At 39.9% G+C, this 27,249-nt stretch overlaps 1 protein-coding gene and 2 long non-coding RNA genes across 3 annotated transcripts in view; 2 read left to right on the forward strand and 1 right to left on the reverse strand.

Annotated features, from left to right (window-relative positions):
• Positions 1 to 2,313: 2,313 nt before the first annotated feature.
• Positions 2,314 to 27,249, reverse strand: part of LOC124129574 — a 31,985-nt gene continuing 7,049 nt past the window's right edge. The window contains exons 2-3 of the mRNA XM_048391047.1: positions 4,399 to 4,730; positions 2,314 to 2,671 (exon numbers count right to left, since the gene is read on the reverse strand). Coding sequence (XP_048247004.1) covers positions 2,508 to 2,671; positions 4,399 to 4,730 — 496 coding nt within the window. The 3' untranslated portion in view covers positions 2,314 to 2,507. The remainder of the gene's footprint in view (positions 2,672 to 4,398; positions 4,731 to 27,249) is intronic.
• On the forward strand, positions 14,000 to 16,617 carry LOC125377471. Its single transcript, XR_007219661.1, has 3 exons — positions 14,000 to 14,250; positions 15,235 to 15,420; positions 16,024 to 16,617. It is a non-coding gene; the product is annotated as an uncharacterized LOC125377471 (long non-coding RNA).
• On the forward strand, positions 18,015 to 20,632 carry LOC125377470. The gene is made up of 3 exons (XR_007219660.1): positions 18,015 to 18,265; positions 19,250 to 19,435; positions 20,039 to 20,632. It is a non-coding gene; the product is annotated as an uncharacterized LOC125377470 (long non-coding RNA).

The raw sequence follows: 27,249 nt of genomic DNA on the forward strand, positions 1-27,249 counted from the left end.
ACACTATCAGCTCCTGAAACACTTGCCGGATTCATGTATGGAAACGTTACTTAATATTTGAAGAAATATGGACAACCGCATGGTCACTGATCAATTAGTCTGGTAATTGGAGACCGATAACCTCCTGAGTGACATCCAGTGTGGTTTCCGAAAAAGTACCATTGACCATTTGGTGCGTTTAGAATTATTTATTAAGAATTCCATTGTCAACACAAAACATACTGTATCAATCTTTTTCGATCAAGAGAAGGCATATGATACAACGTGGAAACATGGCATCTTAAAAGATTTCCATGAATTTGGATTGAGGGGCAGTTAACCTCAGTTCATATCTCAGTTTTCAAACAACAGACAATTTCAAGTACGAGTGGGCTCTACCCTATCTGATCATTTCGATCAGGGCGTCCCTCAGGGCAACATACTATCAGTCACACTTTTCGGCATCAAAATTAATAGTCTCACTGAAGTATAAAACAATAGCGTTGATGGTTCACTTTTGTGGACGATTTCAGCATTTCTTGTCGAGGTAGAAAGACAACTGCAGCTCTGTCTAAACAAAATTAAAAAATGGGCCCACATAAGTGGGTTCAAATTTTCTGAATCCAAAACAAACTGTTTACACCTTTGTCGTAGATACAAACCGGATAAGGAGAATATGAGAACCTGTTTCGAAATCTGACCAACTTGATTTCACTGCTTGAAATCAGAATTCTACCACACATCATTGCAGCTCAAATAGATCTAAATATTATATCACCTACCCGACTTCTGTCTTCTCTTCCCTGACTGATAGTGAAGCCAGAAGTAGACCTCACTCTAACCAACTAAAAAAGTCAGAAACTAATCCTTTGGTATATCAACAATCACATAACCAATTACGATCAAAGTATAATTCCCACAGATCCACTTTCACAGACAGGTCCAAGAATGGTGGCAAAGTTGCAAGTGCCACCTTCATTGGATCCAGAACTGTCGCCTCAAGAATCCCAGATAATAGTTCAATTATTTTTGCTGAGGCCAAAGCTATATCCCAACAGCTTTGACCAAGATCTAACATAAAAAACCTTCAGGTACTTAAAAGTGTCTCATAATGTCACCCTATTATTCTAGACATTTTAGAACTATATAATTATCTTTCAACTGGCCACTGTGACATCGTCTTTTGCTGGTTACCAAGTCATGTAGGCATAACAGGTAACCCAAAAGCCGATGCTGCAACTAAAGCAGCTCTTGACAAACCATTATCTCCACTACAGATTCCGTACAGTGATTTCAAACCAACCATCAAGAGTTATATTCGGGATCTCGTGCCAAAGAGGTGGGACACCCAGTTGGAAGCAATACACTTCACAAATTAAAACCAACAATCGGTCATACCTTCTTGGGTTGTCAGTCAAGACATGACGAGGTCGTTTTACGACAGTGTCGTATTTGCCACAGTCGGTTTACCCACGAATATCTGCTTAAGACAGATAAGGACAAACCTCCTAAGTGTATCCCTTGTGATAAAAGGTTCACCGTCAAGCATATATTGCTTGACTGTGTGGACTTTGCGATCGCAAGGGATTCACATTATCAAAGCGTAAATCTGAAAGATCTCTTTTCACGTGTCAGCGGACATCTCATTATCATCAACTTGAAAGAAATTGATCTGTATAATAGATTTTAAATATGTATGTGAATAGTTAAATGCTTGTTTTTAAATTTGGTGTGATGCTATTATGAACTGACATTAATGAAGGCTCTGTCCAGGATGTTAAAGTATCGTAAAATTATTGTCCCCCTGTGTGACACGTAATCCTATCATAATCGATATGACATCAACCGGTGTTTTTAAGCCAACTCAATGCTGAGTATTTTTTTAATATTGGCTAGTATTGTGCACTACCACCGGTAGCTAAAGTGATGACGTAAATCCTGCTGGGGTATCATGCAGGAAGCAGAGGTACTGTAGGTCCCCATGATCCCCAGCGAGGTGGCCAAGCTTTGGTTACTGGTGGCCTATAGTCCGTGTTTTAAAACTGTATACATGATATTGTTATGCTCAAATATATTTCATGATTTTTTCTTAAATATAACTTTGTATAAATGACTCAATTGTGAATATATTAACTTGGTCTCGTCGCTATATGGCTGAAATCATGCCGATAAATTTTAACTCACTCACACTCATTCATCAGGTAGGGACACTGTCTCTACACCCTTTGCTGACAATAAATCGATGTTTCTATGTCCAGTGTTATCAGAGTACCAGTGACAGAAAATAAATTAACACTTTGCATTTCAAACGCACACCTTTATTTCATTGTGAGAACAAACCTATTCAGAGAGTACTTTACATGAATATATTTTCTGATGATCAACAACATCCTTTATTAAGTGACATCACAAGTGACCGATAACAACGTCATATTTGGTCATAAAAGGCACATTCTGCTGCGAGAGCAAGCAAATGATCACCCGGACAGGCTACGAGTTGACACACATACCGTAGTGTGGGTGTCACGTTATGGGTGTGTGTACAGACTGAGCCCCGTACAGGTTCCCGACATCGTACATTTAGACGCACATGATATGGGCGTGGCCACGGGGTACTCCTTGAAAACTGCGCATGCACTCTTCATATTTAGACGTCTTTTATACCGCTGCCATAATACTCCATGTTCCGCAGCTGCAACACAGACAAAACTTGATGCAACTTTGTTAACTGAATTTCTGCATGATACTTTGTGTTCGTAGGGCAAACCCTCGAATGAAAAATTGACTGATACTAATTCCCAAAAGGTTCTCGCACCTTAGTATTCTATATTTGTACCACGGTTTATTGTAATAAAAAGCACATGTAAGCAGAGACGTCTTGCTTTAGAACCTAGAGTGTAACGAGAATTTGTGTAAGTGATATATACTGAACCGCAAAAGAAACGTCACCGCAGGTAAGATTGCATGAAATGTTGTCATTTAAATATCTGGGTAATTTTTGTCAAAGTTTCTAAAATTTAACATTACCTTGTCCGGAAAAATGAAATTTGATGATAAAAAAACAAAGCAGATGACAATTAAACCGATCGCCCATACGCATCACGACAACGGCCATGGTAACCTGATGCACATGAGCTCCGTGCAAACTGAAATGCACATGCGTTCCCCCATTTCCTGCCCTATACAAATCCACCCAGATCGGATAACATTCATTCGTTATTGAATTGCTACCACATGCCAAGATTGACAAGAAATCAGCCGACACCAAGCCCTTGGACGATTGCACGCTGGACAAACTGCCCGGCAAGTAGCCAATGCATTTCAATGCCACGTAAGGACCACATACAGACTCTAGCAACGGTACCAGACCACTAACACTACAGATGACCGACCACATAGTGGAAGACCAAGGGTCACCACCCGACGTCAGGATCGTCAGATTGTGCGACAGCATCTTCAAGATCGCTTTGTTACTGCTGTGGAAACTGCTCGACAGACACCAGCGACACATTAGTGCGGACATCGTCACAGGCCACACCGAGGACCCATTCTGACACCACGTCATCGTTTGGAACGTCTTCAGTGGGCAACACAGCGCTAGCATTGGCGCCACCGGCAGTGGAGAAGAGTCCTCTTCTCTTGTTGAGAGAGACTCGTAGGGTGGTCCGAGCATCGTGGCGTGGGGTGGAATTGGTCTTGCACAGAGGGTCGTCCCTGTGGTCTTCCAGAACATTGGTCCAGGGAGAAGTAATGGTGTCACAGCAGCTCGGTACATTGATCAAGTCTTGAGACCACACGCCATACCTCATTTGCCACGTCGCCGCAATCATGAGTTTCAGCATGATAACGCCCGTGCCCACACTGCCAGAGCAACAAGAGACTTCCTCCAGCAGAATGGCATCAGATCATTACAGTGGCCTGCCCTCGGTCCCGATTTAAATCCCATTGAGCACCTTGAGCACATTGAGATTCAAAGATGGCTGAATGACGTCCGACCAAGGCCGACAACTGCAGCTGAACGGCGTCGGGCGTTCCTCATAGTGTGGGCTCAGGCGCCTATGGCCTTCATCAACCGCCTCATCCATTCGACGTTCCCCGACAGTCATCAATGCACATGGCGGACACACGAGATACTGACTTGTGATGCCGTTTTCTCAGAGACCAGTGTTGTGTTTCACTTAAAGAACATTTGACACTTTAATTCAATCTTGATGATCAGTTTTGCCAAGTTTCATCTTTTTAATATGTCTCAAAGTATGTTTACAGTGTTTGGACAAATAAGGTTTCTCATATATCTATTCATGGTGACGTTTCTTTTGCGGATCAGTATATATTGTTACATTTGGGGAAAAGTATCGCAATTGGTTTTTACAGTTCGGTGAAATGACAATATGAAGGATAAATTTGAGAAAGACTCACCATCAGTGTTCGGTAGCGGTGAAGTTCCTGTTGCAGCAGTGGTTCCGATACCCGCACTTCCGGTTGTCGTTGTTGTTGCGGCGTCACCTGACACTGCAGTGGCTTTACAGATCCCGTTGATGACCGTGCCTGGTGACGTGTCGGGTGCAGGGTAAGTTATGCATGCATGCTGAGGAACGTTGCACACGCGGCCGTCAAAAAAGGTACCAGGACCGCAGGTAAAGTGTCTGGGTTTGTCGTATTCACAACGGTAGTATGAAGCGCTGTCAGCAGGATCACAGAAGTATGCACCATTTGGCGCGGATGTACACAAGAAAGGATCACAGGCCAAACTGAAATACAAACATTGTCTGTTCATCTTGTTCCAAGCTATGATAATACAGAATTTCGCCTTGAACCTCAGTTATCCCTAATATACCTACCACCTCCTTCATCTAAAACCTCTGGCTATGCATTACATCTACATTGAGATAACAACCGTGTGAAAATTATACTACAAAGCTAAATAAAGAATTTACCATTCGCTCTGTGTTATTTTGAAATACATAGAACATAAGTATAATGCTTTCGCATCATATTATCCTTGGTGAAAGACATTTAACGACATTTCTGTTTTGAGTAGGGGAATTACGAACCTGACATGTATACCGATGACGATTATCCATGATTGCAGACACATCGTATGATTAGGAAATGCCCCACGCCTAACAGACAGTAATATCATATATATATCCCAAACACGTTCTCGCTCAGGTTCCTTTGAAATCCTACTAGGTTTTAGTAAACCAGTTCCATGCTCGTCAGAGGGTACTTAGGAATATGTCCAGGGTATACTATCTTGGATTTAGTTATAAACATCATAGATATTGATACGTCTGTGACTTGAACATAATCCCAATGATCAACTTGTTTGTGATACTCTAGATACCTTTAGAATGCATAGATCTGCCGTTCATAGAAAAGACCCAGGAACCGAGAGTATTTGCTGGTCCTGGCACCGCATCCACGTTCCTGGCACCTATGAGTAGTACCGTGACCTCCAAGTTCCTGATACATGTGAGTAATACGGTGACCTCCAAGTTCTTGGCACCTATGAGTAGTACCGTGACCTCCAAGTTCCTGGCACCTATGAGTATTACCGTGACCTCCAAGTTCCTGATACATGTGAGTAATACGGTGACCTCCAAGTTCTTGGCACCTATGAATAGTACCGTGACCTCCAAGTTCCTGATACCTATGAGTAATACGGTGACCTCCAAGTTCTTGGCACCTATGAGTAATACGGTGACCTCCAAGAGCCTGGCACCTATAAGTAATACTGTGACCTCCAAGTTCTTGGGACCTATGAGTAATACGATGACTTCCAAATTCTTGGCACCTATGAGTAGTACGGTGACCTCCAAGTTCTTGGCACCTATGAGTATTACTGTGACCTCCAAGTTCCTGGCACCTATGAGTAATAAAGTGACCTCCAAGTTCTTGGCACCTATGAGTAATACGGTGACCTCCAAGTTCCTGGCACCTATGAGTAATAAAGTGACCTCCAAGTTCTTGGCACCTATGAGTAATACGGTGACCTCCAAGTTCTTGGCACCTATGAGTTATACGGTGACCTCCAAGTTATTGGCACCTATAAGTAATACTGTGACCTCCAAGTTATTGGCACCTATAAGTAGTACCGTGACCTCCAAGTTCCTGATACCTGTGAGTAATACGGTGACCTCCAAGTTCTTGGCACCTATGAGTAATACGGAGACCTCCAAGTTCCTGGCACCTATGAGTAATAAAGTGACCTCCAAGTTCTTGATACATGTGAGTAATACGGTGACCTCCAAGTTCTTGGCACCTATGAATAGTACCGTGACCTCCAAGTTCCTGATACCTATGAGTAATACGGTGACCTCCAAGTTCTTGGCACCTATGAGTAATACGGTGACCTCCAAGAGCCTGGCACCTATAAGTAATACTGTGACCTCCAAGTTCTTGGGACCTATGAGTAATACGATGACTTCCAAATTCTTGGCACCTATGAGTAATACGGTGACCTCCAAGTTCTTGGCACCTATGAGTATTACTGTGACCTCCAAGTTCCTGGCACCTATGAGTAATAAAGTGACCTCCAAGTTCTTGGCACCTATGAGTAATACGGTGACCTCCAAGTTCTTGGCACCTATGAGTAATACGGTGACCTCCAAGTTCTTGGCACCTATGAGTTATACGGTGACCGCCAAGTTATTGGCACCTATAAGTAATACTGTGACCTCCAAGTTCTTGGGACCTATGAGTAATACGATGACCTCCAAATTCTTGGCACCTATGAGTATTACTGTGACCTCCAAGTTCTTGGCACCTATGAGTAATACGGTGACCTCCAAGTTCCTTGCACCTATGAGTAATACTGTGACCTCCAAGTTATTGGCACCTATAAGTAATACTGTGACCTCCAAGTTCTTGGGACCTATGAGTAATACGATGACCTCCAAATTCTTGGCACCTATGAGTAGTACGGTGACCTCCAAATTCTTGGCACCTATGAGTATTACTGTGACCTCCAAGTTCTTGGCACCTATGAGTAATACGGTGACCTCCAAGTTCCTTGCACCTATGAGTAATACGGTGACCTCCAAGTTATTGGCACCTATAAGTAATACTGTGACCTCCAAGTTCTTGGGACCTATGAGTAATACGATGACCTCCAAATTCTTGGCACCTATGAGTAGTACGGTGACCTCCAAATTCTTGGCACCTTTGAGTAATACGGTGACCTCCAAGTTCTTGGCACCTATGAGTAATACGGAGACCTCCAAGTTCCTTGCACCTATGAGTAATACGGTGACCTCCAAGTTCTTGGCACCTATGAGTAATACGGTGACCTCCAAGTTCTTGGCACCTATGACTAAAACGGTGACCTCCAAGTTCTTGGCACCTACATGTATGAGTAATATGGTGACCTCCACGTTCCTGGCACCTATGAGTAATACGGTGACCTCCAAGTTCTTGGCACCTATGAATAGTACCGTGACCTCCAAGTTCCTGATACCTATGAGTAATACGGTGACCTCCAAGTTCTTGGCACCTATGAGTAATACGGTGACCTCCAAGAGCCTGGCACCTATAAGTAATACTGTGACCTCCAAGTTCTTGGGACCTATGAGTAATACGATGACTTCCAAATTCTTGGCACCTATGAGTAATACGGTGACCTCCAAGTTCTTGGCACCTATGAGTATTACTGTGACCTCCAAGTTCCTGGCACCTATGAGTAATAAAGTGACCTCCAAGTTCTTGGCACCTATGAGTAATACGGTGACCTCCAAGTTCCTGGCACCTATGAGTAATAAAGTGACCTCCAAGTTCTTGGCACCTATGAGTAATACGGTGACCTCCAAGTTCTTGGCACCTATGAGTAATACGGTGACCTCCAAGTTATTGGCACCTATAAGTATTACTGTGACCTCCAAGTTATTGGCACCTATAAGTAGTACCGTGACCTCCAAGTTCCTGATACCTGTGAGTAATACGGTGACCTCCAAGTTCTTGGCACCTATGAGTAATACGGAGACCTCCAAGTTCCTGGCACCTATGAGTAATAAAGTGACCTCCAAGTTCTTGGCACCTATGAGTAATACGGTGACCTCCAAGTTCTTGGCACCTATGAGTAATACGGTGACCTCCAAGTTCTTGGCACCTATGAGTTATACGGTGACCGCCAAGTTATTGGCACCTATAAGTAATACTGTGACCTCCAAGTTCTTGGGACTTATGAGTAATACGATGACCTCCAAATTCTTGGCACCTATGAGTATTACTGTGACCTCCAAGTTCTTGGCACCTATGAGTAATACGGTGACCTCCAAGTTCCTTGCACCTATGAGTAATACGGTGACCTCCAAGTTATTGGCACCTATAAGTAATACTGTGACCTCCAAGTTCTTGGGACCTATGAGTAATACGATGACCTCCAAATTCTTGGCACCTATGAGTAGTACGGTGACCTCAAAATTCTTGGCACCTATGAGTATTACTGTGACCTCCAAGTTCTTGGCACCTATGAGTAATACGGTGACCTCCAAGTTCCTTGCACCTATGAGTAATACGGTGACCTCCAAGTTATTGGCACCTATAAGTAATACTGTGACCTCCAAGTTCTTGGGACCTATGAGTAATACGATGACCTCCAAATTCTTGGCACCTATGAGTAGTACGGTGACCTCCAAATTCTTGGCACCTTTGAGTAATACGGTGACCTCCAAGTTCTTGGCACCTATGAGTAATACGGAGACCTCCATGTTCCTTGCACCTATGAGTAATACGGTGACCTCCAAGTTCTTGGCACCTATGAGTAATACGGTGACCTCCAAGTTCTTGGCACCTACATGTATGAGTAATATGGTGACCTCCACGTTCCTGGCACCTATGAGTAATACGGTGACCTCCAAGTTCTTGGCACCTATGAGTAATACGATGACCTCCAAGTGCTTGGCACCAAGGGTACTGATGTGCCTTCTTAGACTTGTGTCTTTACTGGTCCTTGGTACACCCCATGAACTGCTTCTACTGTCTATTATCCTTGTTATCTGGTGGTATTGATGTCGTGTCGTCCACACAATCTCTAACAACACGTGCTCTAAAATTCAAATATCGACCAATTGACCAGGACTCAATATCTAGACTCAATATAGAATTTTGTTGTTATTAATAGGTTGGATCATTAACCCTCATATTGTTGGTGAGGATTTCATTATTCAGTATATATCCATAATGTCTCCTGATACATCCCACACCAAGACGTCTTAATGAACAGTCTCCTGGGTATACAAAATTTACCTATAACAACATTCTATGTCACACTCTCCTAATTTTCTGTAACAAGTCATAGAGCCTATAAACTGACGATTTACAATTTTTAACAAGTACAATATCCTTCTTTCACCTAAGTTAGTGGTATTTTCTTTTATGACGAATCGCTGTCGTTTGTCCCCGTGGGGTCTCAGGCTCAGAATAGGTCCCCGACCCCATGCTTGGGAGATGACAAGTAAAGATCGGGCGGATGCAGTGTGTAACATGGCTGATTGTACGTCATCGCACACCGACGTCGTGGATCATTGCGCATACTATCAACCACGTGCACCAGAGTGCCAAACCTCGATGATTTAAAGACCATCATGGTATTACAGGAATATTGAACGTCATATACGGTGGCGGAAAACAACCCTCACTCACTCTGCATTTAGATGATCAGTGTGATGTATTGTTTGTATTTTCTCAGCCATTTCAAAGAAATTAAATATCCGCCTTCACTTGGACTCTGTTTGTAAATGAGGTCACAGTTTCCTGTATATTCGATATAATATTAATTGCGATGCTTGATCCTGCACTTACTCCTTACTGGAACAAGTCCTAAATGAATAAAAGCATTTGTGTAGAAGCCCTTCCTCTTAACTATGCACAGAATCCATACCTCCAAGCAATGTTTGTCATATGTCAATATTTCCTGTTGATGTTTAGTTCAAATACACGCATCAACATATATTATACTCTTGGTGTTTTCCTGTTCGTTTCCTCAGCGACTGTGAAATAACTGATATTTTCGAGGAACAAAAATACAGGCAGCGGTTCACAGTTTATAATTATTTCATGAAACTATACGTATTTACAATAACATCACAGCCAATAACCTATGGGATTGCTCAAATCAACACAATGTTCTAGAATGTTGCTGCGATAACTTTATCTCTTTAAAATGTCTTTCCAAAATATGTTAAAAGTGGCAAAGCATGGAACATGCTGATATTGTATGGAGTGAAATATTAAATCAGCACAGAGGCTGTACGAAATACAGTACATGAGGAATTGATGATGAATTGGTGATGATGATACATGTGCCCCTTTTCTGAACATAAAAGAAGGCTTTATTCACAGTCGGTTGGGATATTCAAAAGAGTTGGCTGATGAATAACGTGAAACCCCAACGTACCTTGCACCCTTGATTAGGTAACTTCTCAGATGTGATGTACACCGGCTGCAAGGGAAATTCGTGTTCACATATAACTTAAAAGACTGATCTTGTGTATTGTCTGGATTAACATGCGCACATACACATCTGCCTGGTTCACACCCCGTAAGGTAAGGTAGCAGATTATGTGATATCAACTATGGACCCGTGTTAATACAGGCAGAAACAGTGCCTAGCGTCAGAGCAGCACTCAACAGAGGACAACTGCAGCGATAACAAAGTACTTTATTATTTCCCCATTGTCTCAAGTACTGAAAAAGAAAACTTAACAGTATATCCAAAAAGTATTATATGAGTTCATTTTAAACTTTACACATTACTTCAGGCACTTAATAACAGTGTGCATTGTGCAAATATGAATCAACTGAGCGAAATTATTTCTACTACTTGGAAGAATAGCTTCAGCTTCTTTAAAACTGATCCAAAGTCACGAGTGACTACAGCACTTGCTAAAATTCATGCTAGAAAGATTGTGTTAAATGAAATAACTACCCACGAGGAAAAAGTATGGAAATATAAACTATCATGTAGAGCTGACCTATCTCGATATTCTAAAATTCACACAACACTTACTCCTCATGTGTTATACAGCATTGTAATGTTATATCCAGAATTTATATATATATATATATATATATATATATATATATATATATATAGTTATATAGTTATATATATATATATATATATATATATATATATATATGTGTTTGATTATTGCGTTATTTAATTATATAATTACATAACCTTGATGTTTTGAGAATATTCGGACTTGTCTGGAGGAAATAAAGAAATTCAGTCATTCAGTCATCTTCTGTATAGCTGTGATTTGATGGTGGTCTTGATATCAGGACATGTGTTACATTCATATATCTTCTTATTAAACGGAGGACACCAGCGTAGACTCGCACCAAGTGAGTCAGATATGAGAGAGGAATACAGCATGTATCAGTGTTTCTGTTTACTGGTAATTACCAGTTTTGTACCGGTGTCCCGGTATAAACTCTCCCCCGTACAAATTCTCCCCCTGGAGAGTTTATACCGGTACAGATTCTCCCCCGGAGAATCTGTTCTGAAATAAAATCTCCCCCGGGCGGATATGTTTCGCGCCCCCCTCAGTATAAAGTCTCCCCCCTGATTATTTGGTTTGTTGCAATGTCTTTCAGTACTATATTCTTTAAATAGTTATCTTTAATGTAAGGAGGGTTACTTTAAAAAATAGATTATGAAATATGGTCATAATGAATTGATATTTCAGCATATTTTATTTGGTAACTGTACCTTCCATCCTAAAATAATTATAAGACATAATCATACCAAACAAATTTGAATGAAATGACTTAATGTAACAAATACATGTACGGTTACTGTTGTAACAGAATTCAGAAATCTTATTAATCCTCGCAAACATTCGGTTTTACCACTAACTACGTAAAAACTGTCAACATATCCACGCGTGCCTCCAGCTCAGGCTGTCCGTTATACTCTGATTTAAGATCTAAAATATATTCCTTAATACAGGCTACGATTTGAAAATGGTATCAGTGTAATATCAGTGGCTAGAATATCATGGTGCAAGCAGGTTTCTGTTAAACATACAACATCATAACTATCTAATTCAGCACTGATAAAATCTACTTTGTCTTTAAGACTGCGTACGTTTAGATATATAATCTTTAAATCTGGACTATGCAAAGGTCCTGGATTCGGATGGATATCACCGCAGCCGAAGAGAAAAAGTAAAACTAAGAATGATAATCGGAAATTAGATAAGCAAAGTAACCCAAAATATAGAGAAATGTGTATCATCTTCCCGAAATGATAAGCATGTAGAATAGATTTTAAAAAAACCCCACCCCAGCCTGTATTGAATAACATCAACCGGCATCGTCAAAGCAAAGTGTACATGTAATTGTTACAATCGGGCTGGCCGTGAATCTTAATGAAGAACAACTTGTTAAAAAGACACACCGAAACTGATTGACCACAACCATCAAAATAGTAAAAATGATACAGTATAACCTCACACTGAAGAGGGGCGGTCGGGTAGCCTAGTGGTTAAAGCGTTCGATCGTCACGCCGAAGACCCGGGTTCGATTCCCGACATGGGTACAATGTGTGAAGCCCATTTCTGGTGTCCCCCGCCGTGATGTTGCTGGAATATTGCTAAAAGCGGCGTAAAACCATACTCACTCACTCACTCACTCACACTGAAGAGAAAACAAGAAAAACACAGAGAAGTAAAATAGCACGTCATATAGAAATGAGATAAAGTAATCTGAGAAGGGATTCATACGTTATATACAACTTAAAAAAATAATATTATGAAAAACGAAAGGAAAAGTGCCCCCCCCCCCCCAAAAAAAAAAAAAAGAAAAGAAAAGAAAGAAAAATACCCCGCAAAATCAATCAAAATCAAAATCAACAAATAAAAGGAATCAACCACACACACACAAGTAACTAAATGTTTATTTAGATAAATATATAACCCAGAACAAATAAAGGAGAGAAAAAAATAAATAAAAAATACATTTTTTTATTAAACAAATACAGGTTCTACTACACTAAATCAGAACTGGTTGTGACAGTGCGGTTTTCGTAGGGAGCCTTCAGTACAGATGTAGAGACATATGCAGGCTGTGATTGGATGATATTGTGTAAGATTTTTATGTCTTTTAAATGCACATCCATCCAGTAATTAAAACTGCCCATATTTTTCAATATTTGGTGCTGACTTTTTGAACAAGATGACTTGTGCTTTATGTGAGCACAGATATTTTCAAGCAGGTGATATTTGGTGCGGAACTGGGGTTGGTGTGTTCAGCTTCCTGTACTCGGAAAAGGAGCTGGGTAACCTAGCCAAAATTTGTGTTTTTATTGCAGCTTTAAGGCCAGACTGTGCAGATATGTAAATGTTATGGCTGTTGAATGCCTAGTTATTTTTTAAAAAGCTATAACGTTACTATAGAAGTCTATGGGAAAACATTTGGTTGTGTGTAACCTGTAGGGTAAGTGCATATTTCAGCATTTCCTAATTTATATGTTTTTCTGTATATCTATTGCCATGGAGACCTTTTGGGATAATTGTAGAGGCAAATTTGAACGCAAAATGGGTGAAGCGAGTGGGAAATGGGGTTGTAAGGAATGGTTGGGCTGCCGTGATAAGCAGGGCTATGGTCGTTGCTTCTTTTTGTGGCCGTCAAAGGCGCGGACAGAGGAGAGAGCTCACAGAATAGCCCTCTGCATTGTGCATAAATGCCTTCCAGATGGTTTTAGCAACACTGACAACTTTGGCAACAAAGTTGAAGTGAGCCATCTCTGTCATAACGCCTCTTGTGTGAATGTTGAGCATTTGAAAGTAGAGTCCCATGAAATTAACATGGAGAGACTTCACTGTCGACAACAGGGCTTGTGCACCAAAAGTCATAAACCTTACTGTTTGGTGTAAGTTATGTATCTGATCATTAGATCTTTCTGTTTGGGGCAATTTTTAAGATGGATTATCCTATTTTGGGTGTAAATTTCTCAAATATGCATTCTTTTCAATAACATGTCTTTCGAATAATGAATTTTTCTACAATGATGGAGTTTGAATAGTTCTAACTTTTTCCTTGCACGGCGGTCCTTACTTTTCTGTGATTTCTTGTATGTTTTAGCTTTAAGTACTTTATTATGACTTTTGCTTATCTCATCATCTATTTTTCCTTTTGCAGTGACAGCACATCCAAGCCCTGATCGAAGATTGCGAATTGACTTTACCGGACTCTGGCAGTTGACGCTATGAACAGCACTGTGAGCTCTACCTTGGAAGTTACGAGCAAAGGTGGTATCGCGAGGTAATGACCGGCGCAATGCCTTATTTGTTGCCTCACACTTTTGACTATTGAGGTTGAATTGCGTCTTTTCGATCATGTTCGGGCCGAGACGAAAATCAGTGCATTTTCTCAAATTTTGAAAGTTAGTTTCATTGTTTCCAATTTTGAAGTTTTTATCTAAATATTTACTTTGCAATAACCAATTTTTCTTCTCCCCCTTGCAAACAAATGACTGCCTTCTACATTTTCTGTGATCACCCATGTAACAGTTTGCAATAGCATCAGAAGTACATGAAAGAGATGTCTTCAACTTTGTCAGGTCACCTGCATGACTTGAGTAAGCAGCTGAGAACTCAGCTGCACATCTGGATGCACAGTCTAAAGAAAATGTATTTGCCAAACTTTGTTTGTCTTTTTTGGTTCTAGCAGGCATCATATCCACAACAAATTTAGAATTTTTAATAAACTTTCTATGGCTGGCTGAGAGATGCCGTGTATCGAGAAAAGTTTGTGGGGAAACATCCATATCACCTGCTTCATACATTTCAGAAAGAGCTGTGTGAGCTGCACTGTCAGCATCTGTTGTCAAAAATTCTACCTCAATTTGATCTTTCTTTAAGTCCCTGAAACACTCTGCAGCTAACTGTTTTTCATTACCAATTGATTCTGACATGTGCAAATCAGATGTGCAGTCTGGGTTGTTGACACAAGAAATGTTGTCAACTAAACTGTGCTTTGAACAGAGCTTTGATTTTGTTTTTAAAGCCAAAATTTGATGATCACTAGTTTGGTTCTCAGTGGCCACATAGGTTACCTGAGTGGCTGGCTGAAAAGGGGTTTTCCCAACACCTGAACAAAGTGGATTGTTGTACATTGCATCAGTTGATAAACTAATGTTATTTAAATTTGTTCCCCTGTATTTATTTATTTCCCTTATTTCCACCCTCCTGGCTCTCATATCCTTTGTGTTCTGAGATTTTATATTATCACAAACTCTGTTCGCAGCTTTCTGCATCCCTGAATGGGATGGTGGAGGTATATCGGCACTCATGCACAGGACACGGAAACTCTCACTTCCAATGGGACATTTTGAGAGGCCTATCTGAAGTCCAGTATTGGCAGTGGAAGATCGACGTCCCCTTCTCATTCCACTACCCTCTACCTCCTTGTACAGTTTATGGTACCCGACAGGTATGTACAGTCAGTGCATTTAAGTCTCTCTATCCAGTTCAGTCCCCACTGCTGTTCATTGTCTATGTCCATGACAATGTCCCCCTTACACATAGGCGAAGTCTTGGCATGCTGGCGGAATGCCTCATTGTACAGTTTGTCAGTCTCTCCAACATGCAACAGGTGGTAAACATCAGCAGCAGTCCTGCAGATTAAAGAAAACCCATTGACTACTTTGAAAACTTCTAAATAAGCCTTTTAAGTATGTGATAGTGTTCGACATTTCTGAATTATCTCCCCTGGCAGATCAAATGCATATTCTATTTCTATCCCCCTCAAGCCCTTAATTAGGGTGTAACAACACTGTTTTTTATATGGTATTGAACAAACCACTCATATATGTATTAGAATTTGATCCCTTGCTGTACCTAATAACTGAAAACTGTCCATTATATTAAACTTTTATTAAGTGATCTCGTTAAAGGACAAATACTTGAACTTGGTAAGTTTATCCACCCATATCATTTAGCAGTGAGCATCTTGTATTCCCTACAAGTATTTCAAAGTCTAGGCCAAAGGAATAAATAGTTTAAAGTGTTATTACCTTTCACTTTTTGTTTTCAGGGAACTCTTATCCTCCTCAGGGGTGTTTTCCTTCCTTGGCCTTAACAGACGGTACGGTTCACTTGTCAGTGTTTGAACTTGCTGGACACCAGCCACCCCTACACTGCACACTTTCTTGTGGAGCTCAGTTGTCAACCTGACAGTTTTTGGCACTTTAAAGTTGCTTTGCTTTTCACTGGTGAATTTTTTGCCTGAATTCCAAGCTTTATGTCCCATTCTAAAAGATGTTATCGAATTCCTTCGATGTCTCCCCATGTTTCAAGAGTAGGTTCAAGATGTTGACACTATGAATTTTTCTTTGGAATGAAAGCATCAACATTGGTTCTTGACCTCCCATAGTTAAAATACCAAATATGGACCTGTCATTTATATATTGGCCTATGTAAACAAGGCAGGGGTACCAGTTCCAGCAAGCTCACTGAGTCCAGCTTCTTTTATGACTTAAGCTTATTAGTGTCACAACCAAATTCCATGTTATGTACCAGACTTTGCTATCCTCAGTTGTTATCAGCAAAGGTCAGCAAACAACTCACCATTAATAAATTAAAAATATGAAAGCCTAATTTGTTTTGAATTTCCAAGTATTGTCTATCATACGGGGTCGAAAAGATACTTTTGGGGGGATATGTTCGAAGCAGCGTCTGGCAACCATGGAATTGACCTGTGAACCCATCCTTGTGTGAAACAAGAATAAACAATAAAGGCCTGTGTACTGTCATAGAAAGTTCTTTATTAAAACAGAAGTTCATTTTGTAATCAGTTGACAAAATCTAAATAATTTAACCCTCACAGCTCTTTTGGTACATCAGATATGTGTATATGGGTGTCATATAGACCTGTCAGATAGGAAAAAGTATTGAACTTGAAACAATTTCCATTTGTTTCCAAGAAGCTACATCTATTTACAATGAATACATCACAAATTTGACAAGTGCAGTTTTAGACAGTTGTGTCTACAGGTTCTACTACACTAAATCAGAACTGGTTGTGACAGTGCGGTTTTCGTAGGGAGCCTTCAGTACAGATGTAGAGACATATGCAGGCTGTGATTGGATGATATTGTGTAAGATTTTTATGTCTTTTAAATGCACATCCATCCAGTAATTAAAACTGCCCATATTTTTCAATATTTGGTGCTGACTTTTTGAACAAGATGACTTGTGCTTTATGTGAGCACAGATATTTTCAAGCAGGTGATATTTGGTGCGGAACTGGGGTTGGTGTGTTCAGCTTCCTGTACTCGGAAAAGGAGCTGGGTAACCTAGCCAAAATTTGTGTTTTTATTGCAGCTTTAAGGCCAGACTGTGCAGATATGTAAATGTTATGGCTGTTGAATGCCTAGTTATTTTTTAAAAAGCTATAACGTTACTATAGAAGTCTATGGGAAAACATTTGGTTGTGTGTAACCTGTAGGGTAAGTGCATATTTCAGCATTTCCTAATTTATATGTTTTTCTGTATATCTATTGCCATGGAGACCTTTTGGGATAATTGTAGAGGCAAATTTGAACGCAAAATGGGTGAAGCGAGTGGGAAATGGGGTTGTAAGGAATGGTTGGGCTGCCGTGATAAGCAGGGCTATGGTCGTTGCTTCTTTTTGTGGCCGTCAAAGGCGCGGACAGAGGAGAGAGCTCACAGAATAGCCCTCTGCATTGTGCATAAATGCCTTCCAGATGGTTTTAGCAACACTGACAACTTTGGCAACAAAGTTGAAGTGAGCCATCTCTGTCATAACGCCTCTTGTGTGAATGTTGAGCATTTGAAAGTAGAGTCCCATGAAATTAACATGGAGAGACTTCACTGTCGACAACAGGGCTTGTGCACCAAAAGTCATAAACCTTACTGTTTGGTGTAAGTTATGTATCTGATCATTAGATCTTTCTGTTTGGGGCAATTTTTAAGATGGATTATCCTATTTTGGGTGTAAATTTCTCAAATATGCATTCTTTTCAATAACATGTCTTTCGAATAATGAATTTTTCTACAATGATGGAGTTTGAATAGTTCTAACTTTTTCCTTGCACGGCGGTCCTTACTTTTCTGTGATTTCTTGTATGTTTTAGCTTTAAGTACTTTATTATGACTTTTGCTTATCTCATCATCTATTTTTCCTTTTGCAGTGACAGCACATCCAAGCCCTGATCGAAGATTGCGAATTGACTTTACCGGACTCTGGCAGTTGACGCTATGAACAGCACTGTGAGCTCTACCTTGGAAGTTACGAGCAAAGGTGGTATCGCGAGGTAATGACCGGCGCAATGCCTTATTTGTTGCCTCACACTTTTGACTATTGAGGTTGAATTGCGTCTTTTCGATCATGTTCGGGCCGAGACGAAAATCAGTGCATTTTCTCAAATTTTGAAAGTTAGTTTCATTGTTTCCAATTTTGAAGTTTTTATCTAAATATTTACTTTGCAATAACCAATTTTTCTTCTCCCCCTTGCAAACAAATGACTGCCTTCTACATTTTCTGTGATCACCCATGTAACAGTTTGCAATAGCATCAGAAGTACATGAAAGAGATGTCTTCAACTTTGTCAGGTCACCTGCATGACTTGAGTAAGCAGCTGAGAACTCAGCTGCACATCTGGATGCACAGTCTAAAGAAAATGTATTTGCCAAACTTTGTTTGTCTTTTTTGGTTCTAGCAGGCATCATATCCACAACAAATTTAGAATTTTTAATAAACTTTCTATGGCTGGCTGAGAGATGCCGTGTATCGAGAAAAGTTTGTGGGGAAACATCCATATCACCTGCTTCATACATTTCAGAAAGAGCTGTGTGAGCTGCACTGTCAGCATCTGTTGTCAAAAATTCTACCTCAATTTGATCTTTCTTTAAGTCCCTGAAACACTCTGCAGCTAACTGTTTTTCATTACCAATTGATTCTGACATGTGCAAATCAGATGTGCAGTCTGGGTTGTTGACACAAGAAATGTTGTCAACTAAACTGTGCTTTGAACAGAGCTTTGATTTTGTTTTTAAAGCCAAAATTTGATGATCACTAGTTTGGTTCTCAGTGGCCACATAGGTTACCTGAGTGGCTGGCTGAAAAGGGGTTTTCCCAACACCTGAACAAAGTGGATTGTTGTACATTGCATCAGTTGATAAACTAATGTTATTTAAATTTGTTCCCCTGTATTTATTTATTTCCCTTATTTCCACCCTCCTGGCTCTCATATCCTTTGTGTTCTGAGATTTTATATTATCACAAACTCTGTTCGCAGCTTTCTGCATCCCTGAATGGGATGGTGGAGGTATATCGGCACTCATGCACAGGACACGGAAACTCTCACTTCCAATGGGACATTTTGAGAGGCCTATCTGAAGTCCAGTATTGGCAGTGGAAGATCGACGTCCCCTTCTCATTCCACTACCCTCTACCTCCTTGTACAGTTTATGGTACCCGACAGGTATGTACAGTCAGTGCATTTAAGTCTCTCTATCCAGTTCAGTCCCCACTGCTGTTCATTGTCTATGTCCATGACAATGTCCCCCTTACACATAGGCGAAGTCTTGGCATGCTGGCGGAATGCCTCATTGTACAGTTTGTCAGTCTCTCCAACATGCAACAGGTGGTAAACATCAGCAGCAGTCCTGCAGATTAAAGAAAACCCATTGACTACTTTGAAAACTTCTAAATAAGCCTTTTAAGTATGTGATAGTGTTCGACATTTCTGAATTATCTCCCCTGGCAGATCAAATGCATATTCTATTTCTATCCCCCTCAAGCCCTTAATTAGGGTGTAACAACACTGTTTTTTATATGGTATTGAACAAACCACTCATATATGTATTAGAATTTGATCCCTTGCTGTACCTAATAACTGAAAACTGTCCATTATATTAAACTTTTATTAAGTGATCTCGTTAAAGGACAAATACTTGAACTTGGTAAGTTTATCCACCCATATCATTTAGCAGTGAGCATCTTGTATTCCCTACAAGTATTTCAAAGTCTAGGCCAAAGGAATAAATAGTTTAAAGTGTTATTACCTTTCACTTTTTGTTTTCAGGGAACTCTTATCCTCCTCAGGGGTGTTTTCCTTCCTTGGCCTTAACAGACGGTACGGTTCACTTGTCAGTGTTTGAACTTGCTGGACACCAGCCACCCCTACACTGCACACTTTCTTGTGGAGCTCAGTTGTCAACCTGACAGTTTTTGGCACTTTAAAGTTGCTTTGCTTTTCACTGGTGAATTTTTTGCCTGAATTCCAAGCTTTATGTCCCATTCTAAAAGATGTTATCGAATTCCTTCGATGTCTCCCCATGTTTCAAGAGTAGGTTCAAGATGTTGACACTATGAATTTTTCTTTGGAATGAAAGCATCAACATTGGTTCTTGACCTCCCATAGTTAAAATACCAAATATGGACCTGTCATTTATATATTGGCCTATGTAAACAAGGCAGGGGTACCAGTTCCAGCAAGCTCACTGAGTCCAGCTTCTTTTATGACTTAAGCTTATTAGTGTCACAACCAAATTCCATGTTATGTACCAGACTTTGCTATCCTCAGTTGTTATCAGCAAAGGTCAGCAAACAACTCACCATTAATAAATTAAAAATATGAAAGCCTAATTTGTTTTGAATTTCCAAGTATTGTCTATCATACGGGGTCGAAAAGATACTTTTGGGGGGATATGTTCGAAGCAGCGTCTGGCAACCATGGAATTGACCTGTGAACCCATCCTTGTGTGAAACAAGAATAAACAATAAAGGCCTGTGTACTGTCATAGAAAGTTCTTTATTAAAACAGAAGTTCATTTTGTAATCAGTTGACAAAATCTAAATAATTTAACCCTCACAGCTCTTTTGGTACATCAGATATGTGTATATGGGTGTCATATAGACCTGTCAGATAGGAAAAAGTATTGAACTTGAAACAATTTCCATTTGTTTCCAAGAAGCTACATCTATTTACAATGAATACATCACAAATTTGACAAGTGCAGTTTTAGACAGTTGTGTCTACAGGTTCTACTACACTAAATCAGAACTGGTTGTGACAGTGCGGTTTTCGTAGGGAGCCTTCAGTACAGATGTAGAGACATATGCAGGCTGTGATTGGATGATATTGTGTAAGATTTTTATGTCTTTTAAATGCACATCCATCCAGTAATTAAAACTGCCCATATTTTTCAATATTTGGTGCTGACTTTTTGAACAAGATGACTTGTGCTTTATGTGAGCACAGATATTTTCAAGCAGGTGATATTTGGTGCGGAACTGGGGTTGGTGTGTTCAGCTTCCTGTACTCGGAAAAGGAGCTGGGTAACCTAGCCAAAATTTGTGTTTTTATTGCAGCTTTAAGGCCAGACTGTGCAGATATGTAAATGTTATGGCTGTTGAATGCCTAGTTATTTTTTAAAAAGCTATAACGTTACTATAGAAGTCTATGGGAAAACATTTGGTTGTGTGTAACCTAAACATTCAAACCTTGAGGAATATGAAAAGCCAATGTGTAATACTAAAGCAAGAAGACACGATAAACTGTACCAACATTACAATGTTCCCCGATGTGCATGCTTTACCTGGGCTACATACGGGTGATCTAAGTTAGAAATATATGACTGATATAAATTCTTTATACACGGTAATATCGAATATTCTTGGATTATCTTTTTTTTCAAATGTGCTCCATTCAAGAAAAGTTATATAGAATTATATATTTACTCTCCCCCATGTATTTTGCTCTTTTATGTAAAAGCTTTTTCACCTTACACATTTTAATTACAGATTCCTTTGTTTTGATTTTAATGCAAACAACCCAGGCTTTTGAAATGCTATACAAAAAATATGCTCAAAAGTTCGGCGACTTTGTTTCCATAGTGCGCGGTTTGGCGCGGTTTCACCAACTGCAAACCGCTAGGGGCTAGCGTTTGGTAAAACCGCGACAAATCGAAACAGTTCATTTATGATGACGATGTAGTATTTCCATTGGCGCGGTTAGGACCGTTCGGCTAAAAAAGAAATCGAACAGTGCTCGATTATCTTGAACCGCGTGGTTAGCCCAGAGGTTCTACCCGAGCCAAGGGTAATTTTACAGAATAAGGCCTAATATCTTGGAAAAAAACCTTGCATAGCGGTTTGACTTGAGGTGCGCCGTTTGAATATATACAGAGTTTTGTATTACATTTCAACCGCCTCCCAAAACGGGCCCCAAACCGCGTGGCGAACTGACTGAATGAAAGTGTTTTTCATTCAAAAGAAACACGCCAGAAAGATATATTCTTGATTGAATACTGAATTTTATGATTTTTAATATAGCTATTGTTGCTTGCATTATTGAAAAGTAAGCTTATAAACGTAATATTAATTTATGAATGTAGTACAAACCAACAAAATCATTTTCAAACGAACTATTCCAACGTGTCCGTAGATGACTAGCCGTCAGTTCATGTGGGTGTCACTGCTGGTGTCATCCTGAGAAAATGGGGCTGGCGTGTCACGCCGAGGTGTTTTCATGTAGGGAGGGCGGTTGTGGGCAACGGGCATGTCAAGTTGCTGCCCATCACACATAATACGTGTACAAATACCTAAAGGGTTAGAACAATTGCTATCATTTGCTTGTATCGTTCGTCAACACATTGCCATACAGTTTTTCAGTGTTACCAAATCTTCTCGTGATGGATGCCAGCGAAGTATCTCGCTTTGTAGACTACATCGCCTCTACTACGTACCCAGAAGACTTCACCAAAGATCAAAAGAGACGTCTACGTGAGAAGGCAGCCTCTTTCACAGTTGCTGACAGAGTTCTCTACCATCTAGGCAATGGGGAGAAGAAGCAGAAGGTCGTCGTTGGTGAAGAAGAGAAGATGAAGATCATAGAGACTCTCCACAGCAGCATTGTCGGTGGTTGTCACTTCGGGCAGAATGCAACCATTGCCAAGGTCACCGAGCGGTACTGGTGGCGCAGTATGAGTAATGACGTCCGTGAGTTCTGTAAGCGTTGCCCTGCTTGCCAGAAAGCGAACCCCAACAACAGACCCCAAGAGATTCAACGTGCGCATTCCGACTGATGCGTATTTCGCACACGGGCCAGGCCATTTAATGTGTTTTCGTCCTATGGAAACTCAAACAGCTAAACCGAATCTAACCGATGATGAAGATTTCTCCACTACTGAGGAAACAATAGACACTACTCCAACTAAAACAAACCAAAATTCCCTCCTAGCCCCAAAAAGGAAGAAATAACTAAACCGCAAAACTCCCCAACCAGCCAACACCCAAAACCTAAATAACCTCCTAAATACTCCTAGTATACATGCATAGTCAAAACTCACCAAAAGCTAGCATGAAATCCTTCCACAAAGTAGCTTTCAATATAAAATTAACCGATCTTTCCTTCTTCCTCTTTAACCTCCACCTAAAAGAAGTCACCGAATAATATAAAAACTAAAAATTAAATCACCTATCACCCGAACCCAATAATGAAAGGACTAAATATTTTTCAGTGGAACGCCAACGGACTCACTTCCCGCGGCCATGAACTAAAAACTAAATTTAAACTAAATAAAGGCCCTCACATTGCTTGTATCCAGGAAACCAAATTCTCAAAAAAATCCAAATCCACACTACCTAACTACAACTAAGTTAGAACTGACAGAGCTAAACCAAAAACAAGAAGAGCCGCAGGAGGACTAATCATATTTATCAGGGAAGATATAAATTACGAAGAAATAAAAATAGACACGCCAAACCTAGAAGCCAACTGCATTAAAATCACATTAAATAACCGAAAAATAAACATCATAAATATATACCACTGGGCGGAACAAAAAGTCCAACCTGAGGATCTAAACAAACTACTTCAAATAAGCGATAAATCTACTATATTCCTAGGAAACTTAACGCTCACCATCCTACATGGAGCATAGATGATAAAATAGAAAATCATGGCAAATTAATCTCCGAATGGATAGAAACAAACGACCTAGTACTCCTAAATAACAACCAACCCACGAGGTACGATAAGATAAACCAAAAAATGTCGGCTATCGACCTAACCATATGCACCGCAGATCAATGGGAAGTGCACGACGTCCCGCTAGGTAGTGACCACTTCCCGATAAACATAACCATAGTAAATACAAACGTACCAATCCAAACAGAAAACCAAGAACCAAAATTCTATTACAATAAGCTAACTGGGACCAATCCCAAGATATCTGCAACGAAGCTAACTTAAATGAAATAGAAAATAATTACCCAGAAACCTATTGTAAAAACCTAACAGACTAATATATAATAAAGGCAGCCAAAACCTCCATCCCCTTCAAAACATCAGGCAAACCCACGGTACCATGGTGGAATGAGGAAATAGAACAGGCTAGACGAAAACGTAAATCAGCCTTCAATAAAGCAAAACGCGACTACACACATCTAAACTTAGCCCACGAACTAAACCACCAGGTTCAAAAACTAGTCCAAATAGCCAAAAGTAGAGACTGGAAAAAATTCTGCGAATGTATAAATAACCGTACAGATGCCAGAACGGTCTGGCGCAAAATCCAGGCTTAAAACGACATAAAAAACTAACATTAACAACTCAACCAACCCCGCCCAAAAAGCAAATAATCTCGCCAACAACTTTTCGGCCGTTAGCAGTAGCACCAACTTCAGCCAAAAATTCCAAGATAAACTTAAAACAAAAAACAAACCCACAAAAGAACCAAACAATAACAATCTAGAAATAAACCAACCCTACAAAATGGAGGAGCTCCTCTACGTAATCCAAAACAGGAAAAAGGGCACAGCCCCAGGATTAGACCTAACTTCTGAACAAATAATTAAAAAAAACAACCTAAAACTATATCCTACTCCCTGGAAACAGGCCCTAGTCATACCAATCCCTAAACCTAATAAACCAGCTAATCAAGCTAACTCATATCGACCAAAATCTCAACTTCAAACTTATGCAAAGTAATGGAATCAATGGCTAAAAATAGATTACAACATTACCTAACCCAAAATAACATCAACTATTGAACTGCATGGCAAGTATTTATAAAACGACCGGGGGAGGAAATATTCTGGGGGGAGACTTTATTTCGTAGGGTGGGGGAGAGTTTATTTCGAGAGGGGCGGAACTGTACCGGTATAAATTCGCCGGGGGGAGACTTTATTCTGGGGGCGAATATATTTCGTGACACCGGCAACATTAGGCTTGAACCGGTAATTATATACCCTATATAAATCTTTGTTCGGCGATATTCAAATAAGTTGATTTTTCGTACAAGGATAGCTTGCCTGTAATCATCAGGGTTTCCTGTTGTCTATTTTAGGTGTGAGGAAATAACATTGGAGGTTAAATATTTATTTGAAGCGACTTAGTCCTGAAATATTAAAAAAGAGATAGTTGTGACTTATATCTGTGTGGATAACGAATAGATCTAACTAAGTTACTTCAGAGACGACGTCAATGCAATCAATCTACTGACTAGACTTAGTGGGGACAGGTAACTATCAGAGTTGGCAGTCCCACAGGACTGGCGGTTTTAAAAGCCTGCGGGAACACGGATATATATTCATATCCAACGTAAACATTTTTTCAGGCGAAACATATTTTTTTCATATCGTGGCTTAAAGTAGCAGTCGGCACTTGGCTATTAAACGGCTGGTGCACCAAGTCAGCGATAGTTGCACCTGTGGGTGATCCGTTTATCAATTTTTTACATATTTTACCAAATAAGCGTTGAGTAGTTTCCGCTAACTCTGAGTCAAGTTTTATTGCCATCATTCATTCGAGAGATGGGCGGTTACATTTAATAACAAAAAAATTAATTCTCTCAACCGGTAGTTGAAAACGTATCTTTAATGACAGGATATTTGGCAGGTTATAGATAGTGTGCTTTACCTAGAAATGAGGCTAATATCACTGAACGATAATCAGTTTCAAATAATTTTGTAACAGTCTATAATCTGCAAAGGAAGGGTGTCCGGTTTTAGGAACATTATTCAAGAATTGATCATACATGGTCAGTATCATTACACATAAATAACTAAAAACATAACATGGTATATTAATGAATTATGTATTCATACTATACTTGAATATTGTTCTACAGATTCAAACAGTCATTACACAATATCAGTTCAACTGAAAACACGACCAAGGCAGATTCAAGCCTAATACGTAACATAACTCAGTATTAGGCGATTGGTCTTGTTTTTAAAACATCCACAATTTTTGTGTGGAGAATCTGTATCTATCCATTTTATTTGGAACTCCCAGCACCAAGAAAATATTCAGTGGTACCTCATAATACTAAGGCACGGAATTTGTGTGAATGACACCCAATATGGTACAGTCGTGCCTCGTTTATACGGACACTTGCGTCATTTCACAATTCGTCCGCATAAACGAATTTCCGTATAACTGAAACCAGCTTCTTACTGGAAGAGTTACTTCCCTTCAATGATGCAACTCATGACAGATGACAGAGCAAACAGGTATATCCACTCAATGTTTATTCAAGACATACACGTTTCAAACAATCTGTCATGGAAGTGGACTATGTCTGGATTTGAATCGAGTGAGCCATACACGAGAATATGCAAAGTCAGAAATGTCCATTTTGCCACCAAAATCGCGAGCTTTCTCTATCAGCATTTCATCATTAACGGGCACAGTACATCAATTGCTAAATATATTTTCTACTTTTGATCATGTTGCTTTGTGGTTTTCGAAAACCAATAAAGTGTGACAAGTAATACAGGGTAAAGCAAAACGCATGGTAGAACACAACGCACTATAACGAAATGTGTACACAGAGCAATAGATACATATTTAGCTTGTCAAACGAACTTTCCATTTCTTACCAAGTTCTCAATGGAATACGGCGCTTTAGCGACGGATGAAGATGCTATTTCACAGGGTATCTAAGTACATCATTCATTTTGTATCTACAAATGTTGACGCTAACGATAACGCAATGGTTTAAGTTAAACCTAAACTAGGAGTTTGAATAATTCGCAGGCACTGTAAGAGAGAAACTTTGGTCTTAGTGTGAAGCAGTGGTTCGAATGCTTGTGTTCTTGTATGAAATTAATGCCTATTATTTACATAACAAGGATTGTCAGATGTTTCGAGACCACGTTTTTTATCAAAGAATCCTGCTTAATTTACTGACTGGTCACAGCGAACATAATTGTTCGATTGACTTAACTTTTCGTGGACACACCTCTATGATATCACGCATTGTGCACAAGAACAGATTTCATTAC

Source organism: Haliotis rufescens, unplaced genomic scaffold (assembly GCF_023055435.1).
Source record: "Haliotis rufescens isolate VD_foot unplaced genomic scaffold, xgHalRufe1.0.p SCAF_9, whole genome shotgun sequence".
NCBI classification, from domain to species: Eukaryota; Metazoa; Mollusca; class Gastropoda; order Lepetellida; family Haliotidae; genus Haliotis; species Haliotis rufescens.